General features: G+C 43.3%; 1 protein-coding gene across 3 annotated transcripts in view; it reads left to right on the top strand.

Annotated features, from left to right (window-relative positions):
* CDHR2 (cadherin related family member 2) overlaps nucleotides 1-14,195 on the top strand; it is a 370,864-nt gene that overhangs the window by 196,575 nt on the left and 160,094 nt on the right. For all 3 annotated transcript variants that reach the window (XM_073545075.1, XM_073545074.1, XM_073545073.1), the window contains exons 10-11: nucleotides 9,092-9,167; nucleotides 9,257-9,372. In XM_073545075.1, coding sequence (XP_073401176.1) covers nucleotides 9,092-9,167; nucleotides 9,257-9,372 — 192 coding nt within the window. The remainder of the gene's footprint in view (nucleotides 1-9,091; nucleotides 9,168-9,256; nucleotides 9,373-14,195) is intronic.

Below are 14,195 nucleotides of genomic sequence, written 5' to 3' on the forward strand. Positions count from 1 at the left end.
TTGTCCAATTTGTCCTGAGTATGCTGATATCTCATATGTGGGAGAAAAATACTATATGGGCACACGTCGGGGCTCGGAAGGGAAGTAGTGAGGTTTTTGGAATGCAGACTTTGATGGCATGGTCTGCGGGTGTCATGTTGCTTTTGGAGAGCCCCTGATGTACCTAAACAGTGGAAACCCCCCACAAATGACCCCATTTTGGAAACTAGACCCCCTGAGGAACTTATCTAGATGTGTGGTGAGCACTTTGAACCCCCCAGTGCTTCACAGAAGTTTATAACGACCGGGCGTGAAAATAAAAAAATCGTATTTTTTCCACAAACATGATCAATTAGTCTCCAATTTTTTTTATTTTCCCAAGGGTAACATGAGAAATTGGACCCCAAAAGTTGTTGTCCAATTTGTCCTGAGTACGCTGATATCTCATATGTGGGAGAAAACTACTGTATGGGAACACGTCGGGGCTCGGAAGGGAAGTAGTGACGTTTTTGGAATGCAGACTTTGATGGCATGGTCTGCGGGTGTCATGTTGCTTTTGGAGAGCCCCTGATGTACCTAAACAGCTGAAACCCCCCACAAGTGACCCCATTTTGGAAACTAGACCCCCTAATGAACTTATCTAGATGTGTGGTGAGCACTTTGAACCCCCCAGTGCTTCACAGAAGTTTATAATGACCGGGTGTGAAAATAAAAATATCGTATTTTTTCAACAAACATCATCTTTTAGTCCCCATTTTTTTTATTTTCCCAAGGGTAACAGGAGAAATTGGACCCCAAAAGTTGTTGTCCAATTTGTCCTGAGTACGCTGATACCTCATATGTGGGAGAAAACTACTGTATGGGCACACGTCGGGGCTCGGAAGGGAAGTAGTGACGTTTTGGAATGCAGACTTTGATGGATTGGTCTGCGGGTGTCATGTGCGTTTGGAGAGCCCCTGATGTACCTAAACTATTGAAACTCCCCACAAGTGACCCCATTTTGGAAACTAGACCCCCCACGGAACTTATCTAGATGTGTGGTGAGCACTTTGAACCCCCAAGTGCTTCACAGAAGTTTATAACGCCTGGGCGTGAAAATAAAAAAATCATTTTTTTCCGCAAAAATGATATTTTTGCCCCCAATTTTTTATTTTCCTAAGGGTAACAGGAGAAATTTGACCCCAAAAGTTGTTTTGTAATTTGTCCTGAGTAGGCTGATACCCCATATGTGGGGGTAAAACACTGTTTGGGAGCATGGCAGAGCTTGGAAGGGAAGGAGCACCATTTGACTTTTTCAATGCAGAATTGGCTGGAATTGAGATCAGACGCCATGTTGCATTTGGAGAGCACCTGATGTGCCCAAACAGTGGAAACCCCCCAATTATAACTCCAACCCTAACCCCAACACACCCCTAACCCTAATCTGAGCCCTAACCCTAGCCCTAACCCTAACCCTAGCCCTAACCCTAGCCTTAACCCTAACCCTAGCCCTAACCCTAACCCTAATGGGAAAATGGAAATAAATACATTTTCTTTTAGTTTTATTATTTTTCCCTAACTAAGGGGGTGAAAACGGGGAGTTTGATTTACTATTTATGGCGGTTTTTATGTTTGGCGGCTGTCACACGCTAAAAGACGCTTTTTATTGTAAAAATAGTTTTTGCATCACCACATATTGTGAGCTATAATTTTTCCGTATTTTGACCCACCGAGTCATGTGAGGTCTTATTTTTTGTGGGATGAGTTGACGTTTTCATTGGTACCATTTTTGGGCATGTGACTTCTTTTGATCGTTTTTATTCCGATTTTTGGGACGCAGAATGAACAAAAACAAGCGTTTCATGAATTTCTTTTGGGGGGGTGCGTTTACACCGTTCCGCGTGCGGTAAAATTGATAAAGCGGTTTTATTCTTCGGGTCAGTACGGTTACAACGATGCCTCATTTAGGTCGTTTTTTTATGTTTTGTCGGTTTTTTGCAATGAAAACAATTTTATATAAAAAATAATTATTTTTGTATCGCTTTATTCTGCGAGCTATAACTTTTTTATTTTTTTGCAGATGATGCTGTATGGTGGCTCGTTTTTTGCGGGACAAGATGACGTTTTCAGTGGTACCATGGATATTTATATGCGTCTTTTTGATCGCGCGTTATTGCACTTTTTGTTCGGTGGTATGATAATAAATCATTATTTTTTGCTTCGTTTTTTATTTTTATTTTTTAAGGGGTTCGCTAAAGGGGTTAACTAATGGGACAGTTTTATAGGGCGGGTCGCTACGGACGCGGCGATACAAAATATGTGTACTTTTATTGTTTTGTTTTTTTTTATTTTGAAAAAATGGATTTATTGGGGAATATTTTTTTTTTTTTTTAGTAATTTATTTAGCGATTTTTTTAAAATTATTTTTAACACTTTTTTTTTTTTTTTTTTTACTTTATTACCTTGTCCCAGGTGGGACATCACTGTCCTGTGACAGATGCGCTTTGCAGGCACTGAGGAAGCCAGCTTCCTGCAGGCCCCCGAAGGCCACCGTCGCCATCTTGGATTCGGGGGCCTGCAGGAAAGGAGCCCCCCGCACATTGCGCTGCCGTGGGGGACTCAGGGAAGCACGGAGGGAGCCCCCTCCCTGCCGATGCTTCCCTTTAACCCCCGGTACACCGTGATCGCGTTTGATTAACGTGTTGGGGGCGGTCCGTGACCGCCCCTGACACATTGTGCTGGGTGTCAGCTGTGATAATCAGCTGACACCCGGCCGCGATCAGCGGCGCTCACCATGTGGGCGCCGCTGATCGCTGGGGCGTAATATTCCATCCATGGTAATTAGGTCCAGGGTCACATGGACGGAATATTACGTCCATTGTAGGTAAGGGGTTAATAGGACTCTTAGAGTATGATGTCCCCAAAAATGCCCTCACACACAGTATACTTCCTCACAGTGAATTCTCCCCATATTATTATTATTATTATAATAATATATTTTTAGAGCACCGTTGATTTCATGGTGCTGTACATGAGAAGGGGTTATATACAAAATACACATATCACTTATAGTAAAAAAAATAACGATAGATACAGAGGGGAGAGGACCCTGCCCTTGCGGGCTTATATTCTGCAGGATAATGGGGAAGGAGACAGTAGTTTGCTCTCACAGTACCCCCAACTCGTATGCTATGAAGACCCCCACAGCGAGCCCCACCACACACACAGTATGATGGTCCCAAAGCCCCAATACAGTCTGATGCCCCCCACAAAGCCCTCACACAGTATATTGGACCCCACAGCCATCTACACCATGTATGATTGTCCCACAGCCACCCATACTGTTTGATGGCCACCACAGCACTCGCACTGTATGATGGCTCCCAAAGTCCCCACACCATGTATGATGGAACCCACAGCACCTCATAATATATATGATACCATAACAGACCTTTACAGAGTGTTTTGGTCCTGCAGCCCTTATACAGTATAATTACCCCCACAGTTGCCCTGTATACACTCACTGGCCACTTTATTAGGTACACCTGTCCAACTGTGTGTTAAGACTTAATTTCTAATCAGCCAATCACATGGCGGCAACTCAGTGCATTTAGGCATGTAGACATGGTCAAGACAATCTCCTGCAGTTCAAACCGAGCATCAGTATGGGGAAGAAAGGTGATTTGAGTGCCTTTGAACGTGGCATGATTGTTGGTGCCAGAAGGGCTGGTCTGAGAATTTCAGAAACTGCTGATCTACTGGGATTTTCACGCACAACCATCTCTAGGGTTTACAGAGAATGGTCCGAAAAAGAAAAAAAATCCAGTGAGCGGCAGTTCTGTGGCCGGAAATGCCATGTTGATGCCAGAGGTCAGAGGAGAATGGGCAGACTGGTTCGAGCTGATAGAAAGGCAACAGTGACTCAAATTGCCACCCGTTACAACCAAGGTAGGCAGAAGAGCATCTCTGAACGCACAGTGCGTCGAACTTTGAGGCAGATGGGCTACAGCAGCAGAAGACCACACTGGGTACCACTCCTCTCAGCTAAGAACAGGAAACTGAGGCTACAATTTGCACAAGCTCATCGAAATTGGACAGTAGAAGATTGGAAAAACGTTGCCTGGTCTGATGAGTCTCGATTTCTGCTGCGACATTCGGATGGTAGGGTCAGAATTTGGCGTAAACAACATGAAAGCATGGATCCATCCTGCCTTGTATCAACGGTTCAGGCTGGTGGTGGTGGTGTCATGGTGTGGGGAATTTTTTCTGGGCACTCTTTTGGCCCCTTGGTACCAATTGAGCATCGTTGCAACGCCACAGCCTACCTGAGTATTGTTGCTGACCATGTCCATCCCTTTATGACCACAATGTACCCAACATCTGATGGCTACTTTCAGCAGGATAATGCGCCATGTCATAAAGCTCGAATCATCTCAGATTGGTTTCTTGAACATGACAATGAGTTTACTGTACTCAAATGGCCTCCTCAGTCACCAGATCTCAATCCAATAGAGCATCTTTGGGATGTGGTGGAACGGGAGATTCGCATCAGGGATGTGCAGCCGACAAATCTGCGCCAACTGTGTGATGCCATCATGTCAATATGGTCCAAAATCTCTGAGGAATGCATCCAGCACCTTGTTGAATCTCTGCCACGAAGAATTGAGGCAGTTCTGAAGGCAAAAGGGGGTCCAACCCCTTACTAGCATGGTGTACCTAATAAAGTGGCCAGTGAGTGTATATTATGATGGCTCCTAAAGCTCCTGCATTTACAGTGTGATGGCCCCACACCTCCCCTATATACAGTATGATGGCTCCACAGCTCTCATATATACAGTATGATGGTCCCCACACAACTTATGATGGCCCTTATGGGCCCCCGCACAATGTATGCTACCACTGTGAGGAGACTGCAGGCACGTAGGATGCAGTAACGGACTGTACACACACCAAGGGTGAAAGGGGTTTATTTTACAGTAGGAACTCCACACATGGAGAAAACGGAGGGATAATATTCCCTAATACAGCAAAAGGCTAATGGGGATAACTTAAGGAACAGGGACAAGTAAAGCCGACAATACAATAAAATATAACTTATCTCTCAGGCGCCAGTAATGGTTGACCTTCTGTCTATGACTGGTGCTGCCTAGATTGCGTCTCAGTGGGGGTCTGTCACAATCCTGAGGTAAATGATGTAGTATCTTTTGACGTTGGTGGTGTCCTCCCATGGTCCTAACGATGGCGGCGAATCCTCGGGATCCTGATACGTGTCTTGGGTCCAGCAGATGAGGTAATAAAGAGGGATACGTCCTTATCCACAGCGATGAGTGTCCCAACACTACGGAGATTTGCAGCACTGCCCAAACACAGTTTACAATTGGCAGCCCGGTTCACTGTGCCAAATCGACACACGCCTAAGTCCCGGTCACAGACCTTGTCTCTCACGGTCAGTACTGTCAGCGGGGGGCGGCGGTGGCAGCGTTGTCGGCTGTGTCAGCGGTCTCAGCGAGGGCAGTGATGTAAGCTGAGACAGCCGTGTCTGTGCAGTACTCAGTCGACTGTCTCCTGTCAAAGTGCTCTGCCGTCCCAGGCTCTGCTCTGCTCGGCCCAGACGCCTCTCAGCTGATTTTACCTCACAGGCGTTCCGTGCGCCCAAAGTTCCTGCCCAAACTGTCTGGTCACTCACGCGCTGCAGCTTTGTCTGCTTAGCCATGCCCCCTTTTCTCAAACACAGAGTACGGTCTGGAGTCTCAAGCTTTCTACCCCGCAAATTAGGTGACAGCCCCGTCGGTTCCGGACCCTTCACGGAGGAAACATGCCTAGTTAGTTCCTTCCCTTTACACCTCCACAGCTCTTCACCCAGTATGATGGCACCCACAGCACTTATATAGTATTATAAACCCATGTATGAAAGCCCCACAGCCCCCCATACATTATGATAGCTCTCACAGCCCATTATACAGTATGAAGGCCCACAGCTCCCTATACACAGTATGGTTGGTTCCACAGCACCCTATATACAGTATGATGGCTACCACAGCTCTCTATACACAGTACAAAGGCTCCACAGTTCCCTATTTTCAGTAACAGCTCCAATATAATAGTATGATGGACTCCAAAACTCTTTATATACAATATGATGTCCCTACAGCTCCTTATGTACACACAGTATTATGGCACCACAGCTCCCCTATATACAGTATGATGGCCCTTCAGCTCTCTTACAGTTGTGGCCAAAAGTATTGACACCCCTGCAATTCTTTCAGATAATACTCAGTTTCTTCCTGAAAATGATTACAATCACAAATTCTTTGGTATTATCTTCATTTAATTTGTCTTAAATGAAAAAACACAAAAGAGAATGACACAAAAAGCAAAACATTGATCATTTCACACAAAACTCCAAAAATGGGCCAGACAAAAGTATTGGCACCCTCAGCCTAATACTTGGTTGCACAAACTCTAGCCAAAATAACTGCGACCAACCGCTTCCGGTAACCATCAATGAGTTTCTCACAATGCTCTGCTGGAATTTTAGACCATTCTTCTTTGGCAAACTGCTCCAGGTCCCTGATATTTGAAGGGTGCCTTCTCCAAACTGCCATTTTTAGATCTTTCCACAGGTGTTTTATGGAATTCAGGTCTGGACTCATTGCTGGCCACCTTAGAAGTCTCTAGTGCTTTCTCTCAAACCATTTTCTAGTGCTTTTTGAAGTGTGTTTTGGGTCATTGTCCTGCTGGAAGACCCATGACCTCTGAGGGAGACCCAGCTTTCTCACACTGGGCCCTACATTATGCTGCAAAATTTGTTGGTAGTCTTCAGACTTCATAATGCCATGCACACGGTCAAGCAGTCCAGTGCCAGAGGCAGCAAAGCAACCCCAAAACATCAGGGAACCTCCGCCATGTTTGACTGTAGGGACCGTGTTCTTTTCTTTGAATGCCTCTTTTTTTTCTCCTGGAAACTCTATGTTGATGCCTTTGCCCAGAAAGCTCTACTTTTGTCTCATCTGACCAGAGAACATTCTTTCAAAATGTTTTAGCCTTTTTCAGGTAAGTTTTGGCAAACTCCAGCCTGGCTTTTTTTTGTCTCGGGGTAAGAAGTGGGGTCTTCCTGGGTCTCCTACCATACAGTCCCTTTTCATTCAGACGCCGGCGGATAGTACGGGTTGACACTGTTGTACCCTCGGACTGCAGGGCAGCTTGAACTTGTTTGGATGTTAGTCGAGGTTCTTTATCCAACATCCGCACAATCTTGCGTAGAAATCTCTTGTCAATTTTTCTTTTCCGTCCACATCTAGGGAGGTTAGCCACAGTGCCATGGGCTTTAAACTTCTTGATGACACTGCGCATGGTAGACACAGGAATATTCAGGTCTTTGGAGATGGACTTGTAGCCTTGAAATTGCTCATGCTTCCTCACAATTTGGTTTCTCAAGTCCTCAGACAGTTCTTTGGTCTTTCTTTTCTCCATGCTCAATGTGGTACACACAAGGACACAGGACAGAGATTGAGTCAACTTTAATCCATGTCAACTGGCTGCAAGTCTGATTTAGTTATTGCCAACACCTGTTAGGTGCCACAGGTAAGTTACAGGTGCTGTTAATTACACAAATTAGAGAAGCATCACATGATTTTTCGAACAGTGCCGATACAGTCCACCCTCTTTTTTATGTTTGGTGTGGAATTATATCCAATTTGGCTTTAGGACAATTCTTTTTGTGTTTTTTCATTTAAGACAAATTAAATGAAGATAATAATACCAAAGAATTTGTGTTTGCAATCATTTTCAGGAAGAAACTGAATATTATCTGACAGAATTGCAGGGGTGTCAATACTTTTGACCACAACTGTATATATAGTATTTATAGCTTTTATATTCAGTACGTTGACTCTCACAGCACCCTATTCAGTATGATGAACCCCATAGCTCCCTATACCGTATGTTGGACTCTACAATACCCCCACACAATGTATAATGGTCCCACAGCTCCCATTACCACCTATTATGACTGCACACAGTATGATGCCCTACAGTATTTTCTTTTTGATTTACAGAATGAAAAAAATACCATCCTCAACTATCATCCTCACCATGGAATCAATGGTGCTATATAAATAAATAATAAGAAAAATAATAACTACTCTGTTCTGTGTCAAGACCAGGGCTCCACTTTATCACCCACCTTGCTGAATGACCTCAGACATCCAGGCTTAATGAGGAACATCCATCATTGTATTCAAGGGTATCTGCATCCTTAGGGTGCAAGTACCGTTGAAATTAGAGTGCCTGGTGGAAGTGGGGTGTGGGCAGTGCCACTCGGCCCAGGCCCACCAGCTCAAGGGACCCATAACAGCTCCGTGGTCTGCCTCTAAAGGTGGTACACCCCTGCCTTTACAATCATTTTTTTAATGGAAAGCACATGGACAAATTCTAGACTATGACCCTTTCTACATATTTTTAAAGACTGATTTGCAAAAAAATCTTGCCTATACAACTGAATCGGTAAGCTAATGAAACAGACTGCCCTCAGATGCCATCCATTTAGCAGATGTGTCCATTTTTCACTGAGTGGCGACTAGGAGAAGCAAAAGAGGGATGACCCGGATCAAGAATGAAAGAAAATTGCATCCTGCACACTGATGACATTGGTTAATCTTTTGTGTACAAGAAAAAACAGATGTGTAAATTTGGCCTCACCCTAAGGACCCCTTTAAAGAGGGTATCCTACAAGATTATAATACTGATAGAGGGGACAACATATATATGAAAAATTGACATCTGAATGAGGCCCTTGTTATAGCAGGCTAAAAAAAACAAAAACAAAAATTAAAGCAATGTAGACAATTGGGATAGGGACTGAAGTGTGTGATTTCGTTCTCTGTAAATTATGTTTAAGCTAGAAATATGAATAAAATACACTAATCAATGTTAATAAATTGTGGAATACCAGATAATAATTGTTTTTATATGTAGCGAAAAATAAAGTCCATGTTGCAAATCTTTAGTGGCTTAATTATCCGCAAAGTAATTTGGTATCTGAGCTTGCATCAACAGATTCAGTGAGATGGTAGCCACAGAATTCTCTAGGAATTTACTTTTTCAGTAAAATCTGCATTTTGTCTTTATACAGGGTGACAGTGTCCTGACAGTTTCAGCTATTGATGCTGACAGGGGAATCATGGATGACATCTTTTATTACATAGAAAGTAAGTATGTCATCTGTTTGATATATTTTTATTGAAGAAACCTAATGTTTTTTAACCACATACTACACCAAATTTCTTTATATCTGCAGGTTCTTCTGAGCCTGGTCTATTTGTCATAGATAAAAATGGGAAAATCAGTGTAGCAGGAAACATAGATCGGGAAGCTCTGTTGGAAGATGAGGAACAGGTTATATTACAAGTGGTGGTGAGTATGCCAAAAGTAGAGGAAACACCCCTATTGTCCTACTTGTACAATAAAGCTATGGTATTCAGCAGAATCTGCATGATGTGTCAAAGTGAAATCTATTGTCCACAGCAACTATCATGCAATAAAGTAACTATAGTTTCACACTAGCGTAAGGAGGAGCTGCGGAGGGATGTGGACTTCTTCCGTGAAGCTCCACCTACTGTCGCACCTTCTCTGTTCAGCTCCGCCTCTTTCGGCATGCGGCCTGCGTACCCTATCTTTAGCATTGGGTATGAAGGCCGTACCGATGTATGCGGATGCCTCTGCATACATCGTTTTGATGGTGCGGCGACCTGCGCCGAACGCAATGTGTTGGATTTTGTTGTGGTCGCTGCACCATCAAAACGGAGGCGGAGTTGCATGGAGGAGGTGCGGCAGTGGGCGGAGCTTCATGGAGGAAGCATCCTTCCGCAGCTCCTCCATACGCTAGTGTGAAACTAGCCTAACACTACTAAACTTTCAATGGCCACAACAATAATGTTAATATGTGAAGTATTCTCACAGACTTTATTTTGTAGGCCTATTTGGCGGGCACTGTTAAAAGAGCATAGTGTTGGCACGTTTATGGGAACTCTATTTCTGGCAGTGTTGTAAGCATACACTCAGGTAGTGTGGTTGGCATTGAGATATGATATTCCTGTATTGTGACCGTCAGTGAATGTGGCGCTGACCTTGTTGTAGTGTTCAGGCTATTTAATTCCCAGTTGCCAGAGAACACAGTTTGCTCTGCTGAACATGATAACCTCTCTCCCACTCATTTTTTGCTTTGTTCTATATTTTTGAAGCAAGTCCATAACAAGAAAAGGCTGGAGCATATAACACACTTTTCAAAAGGACCTTTTCCTCACCCAAGCATTATTTCCACCAGGATAGCTTTATGTGGGCTTTATTACTTCTATAGTCAGCACGTGTAAGACAAAACTGAAAGTTTCAGTAGTTTCTGAGAGTGAATGATCAGTGTAGGAAGGTAAAGAGGCTTTTTCTTCTAACAAGATATATTACAAAGTTACTTATATTTTCTTGAACTGTTAATTTATAAATAAAAAATTAAAGTTTAGATAGGGTCATTCTCAAGTTGTGTCTTGAGCAGCACACAGCTTTGCGGTCTCCTTACTTCCTGGTTGCTGGGGGAGCATGGCCAATCCTCCTTGAGTGACAGTTCTGGTCAGTAGATCTATCCTGCTCCTGTGACAAATTAACACTATTTCATTGCTTTGAAGTCTATTACCTCTGTATTTTTTTGCACTTGTGATCCAAGCAGTGATGATGTGACTGTTGCTGTTGAATTAAATTTTGTGGCAAGCTGTTTTACAAAAATGTTGTAAAGAATAGGTGGTTTATAACCATGTTTTACACCTAATTTATGTAATAGAATATATATTATCATGTCTTCTTGTTATTGTTATGTTGTAAAAAAAGAGGAATATTTTATTTAAGCTGAAACCCTTCAAGATGACATCGAAATTGGTATTCTCAGGTTGTGACCTGAACAGTAAACCACTCTGCAGCTTCTTTACATTAGAGAAAATTGGAAGCAGCACACCAGCTTCTGCAGGTGAAAAAAGTGCCCATAATGTTGACATTTTGGCTCCAAATGTGAGCCTTTTTAAAGTTCCTGCTAGGAGCCGAAGCGCCGCCATTATGGGCTATTAAATAGCACTTTTTTCACCTTTACAAGTTGGTGTGCGCCTTCAATTTTTTCTAATATATTGAAGTTTTGGTATTTGCCTGGAGGGCACAGCACCCAGACACATTTCTGTCGCTGCTTTTGCTTTTTTTCTTTTATTACTTACATATAGAAATAAAAAATGAACAAGCTCATGGCTGCGTAGGTGAGAGGCTTGTTTAGGAGAACTGCTCTTGAAAATAATAGTCGGGTATTTCAGGATTGTTATATTGTGGGACTGATAAAAGGTTAGGAGCTGAGATGGAGGGGGAAAGAGGGGATAAGCTAACTGTGGTACAGAAATGAATGTGTTGGAGACAGGTGACTCGGATCTCAAGAGCTTACCTTTCAGCCTGGAATGGCTCTAGTGGCCAGTCTACTTGGTAACAAGCTGCACACTAAGTAAGACAAAAACTCTCATATCAGGAGAATGACAGCAGATTAAAAAACACAAGTAAACTCCTGTCAGTCTTCAGGAAAGCATCTCCCCCTGTCAAACAGGAAACTAGAATGAAGGCAAGTGTTGTGCTCCAGAAGAAAGAAGATGATCACACCTCTTTAATTTGGTTCATTGGGCGCTGTTGATGTCCATCCTGTGATGAATCTGGCAAACCATAATGTTTGGTTTTCTGCTCCTATGACAGAACAGAAAGCTAGAAATAATGTAGGGTTGCCCCCAACCTAAATAGGGGCATTTTGTAATGTTTTCAGTTAAAAAAAAGCTGTATAGTAGAGTTGCTGTGTGAATGAAATCCACCTGGACAAAAAACACTTGTTTATTGTTGTAAAAGAATAAGCCATATATACTAAACTTTTTACGCCATTTATTACATAATTTTTTAGTACACACTCCAAAACTTTTGAGAAAAGAGAGTGACTTTTTGGCCTGAAATACAACATGTTTATACAATAAAAAGTGAAATATACTGTAAATGAACTCATCTGCTTGGTACTCAGCAGCTCCACTCCATAGAAAATATCCAAGACTCAAGGCAGCACTTGTTTTATTCTGTAAAAGTAGATCTTTATAAAAACATCCAAACTTCTCACGCAAAAACATCATATGAAAAAAATATACAGTATATAAACATTGACAGCAAAAACACAACTCTCCCAGGCAATGTGTTTCTGGCTTCTACGGTCCATAGTCTGAGCCTGAAAATTTCCACAATACACAAAGAATAAAATACCCAATATGCAAAAAACTTACTCCCACTTACAGGTGTGTATAAATATATTTCTATGAGAGGTATGTTTTTCCTGCCACATATAGCATATTTTTAAGATGCTATCTATACATTTTTACCTACTATTATGAAAATAACCGAGTGCTGGCTTAAGTTTTGGATTGTTGCATTACAACATATTTATGATTGACCAAAATCAAATATTCTAGACAGCACTAGAGTGGTGCTACTAATCTAAAATCCCTGCACTTTGTCTCATACTAACTTACCAGCCACCATCTTATCTTTTATCTGCACCGTTCCAGTTGGTCTCCAGCAGTTTGTGACCTGCTGTATTGATCTGGTGCTGCGCAATATGGAAGTTACAAATCAGTGTAAGTCTATGAGAGCTGGAATGAGAATAGAACTAGGATCTCCTGTGTCATGAATCAGGATGTGGTGGTGCTAGCTTCATCCTGTCAGGTCAGGGTTAAGTCTGTCTGCTTCTCTTTGGTTCTAGGGCGGCTATTTAATGTTGGTAATTCCTGGGTCTAGTGTCGGTGATACTTCCGTCTACTCGGTTCGTGGTTGTTGACCCAGGTTACCCTCTGTAATCGTTATTCCTCAGTGTGTGTTAGTTTGCTGAGTATGACCCGTTTTTTCCCCTGTCTACAGTTTTTGTCTTTCAGCTCGGTACTGATTCATCTCTTCTACTATTCTGACCCCTTGGCTTACCTCTAATTACTCGTCTGTCTTGCCCCTGGTTATCTCGTTCCCGTCTGGCTTCTGACCCTTGGCTTAGCTCTCCGACTACGTTAGAGGTTTTGTCCTTTGAATTCTGGGTCCTCGGCCGGCTCCCTGTCCTCGCGCATGGTAGCTCCGCTCCCTGTGATCATGTGACCGGCTAGCTCTGCCCCTTTGATCACGCAAAGCTCAGGTCCTCCTGCCCTGTAACAGCACAAATAGAAAAAATTGTGGGCTAAAAAAGCCCCAGCCAGCTCACCAACCACAGCCGGAGCATGGAACCTCGTCTGGACTCAATGAATGTTGATTGTAGACAGAAAAGGGAAGAAGCATTCCAGCTTCTAAAATTGTATGCTTTATTCCAAAATAGAAATTTTAAAATGACATATCACAGCTTTCTCCCCACAAACAAATGGATGTATGTTGGGCACTAGATCATCAGCTACGCGTTTCGATCCTTAACGGATCTTTTTCACAGCATGCAATTTTAGAAGCTGGAATGTTCCTTTCCTTTCCTCCTGCCCTGTACCTGTTGTTGCAAACACTCAACTAGCACCATCCTCAAGCACGTCCACGTCCTTGTCCCAGCGCAGCATTCAGTTGTCCATACCCAAGTCCTTAGAACGTAAGCGCAAAAATGCAGCCTACGCCCCAAAGGCCACACTATTAAAATCCCACATTTAACAACTGCTTGAGCTCGAAATGATGCCTTTTAGGCTTGTGGAGACAGAAGCTTTCCGCTACCTGATGGTGGCGGCCGTCCCTCAGTACTCGGTCCCCAGCTGCCACTATTTCTCCCGGTGTGCCCTCCCCGCATTACACAAGCATGTGTCCCACAACAAAGCCGTGCCCTCAACAATGCAGTTACTGGGAAAGTCCACCTAACCATGGACATGTGGACAAGTGCTTGTGGGCAGGGATGGTACATCTTGCTGATGGCACACTGGGATAACATAGTGGAAGCCAGGACCAAGTAGGACCTTGGGATGGAACACGTCCTCCTGACGCCGAGAATTGCGGACCCTACGTCAATCAGTGTTGCCCCCACAGTCTACAGCTCCTGCACCTCATCCTCCTCTTCAGCCTCTGTCTCCGAAATGACCACATCAGTCACAAACTGGAAGCACTGCAGCACTGCCTCAGCTAAGCGGCAACAGGCTGTGCTGAAGCTAATATGCTTAGGAGGTGACAAACCGCACAATACT

The sequence above is a fragment of the Dendrobates tinctorius genome, unplaced genomic scaffold, assembly GCF_039654945.1.
Source record: "Dendrobates tinctorius isolate UK_male_01 unplaced genomic scaffold, ASM3965494v1 ptg000139l, whole genome shotgun sequence".
Classification (NCBI taxonomy): Eukaryota; Metazoa; Chordata; class Amphibia; order Anura; family Dendrobatidae; genus Dendrobates; species Dendrobates tinctorius.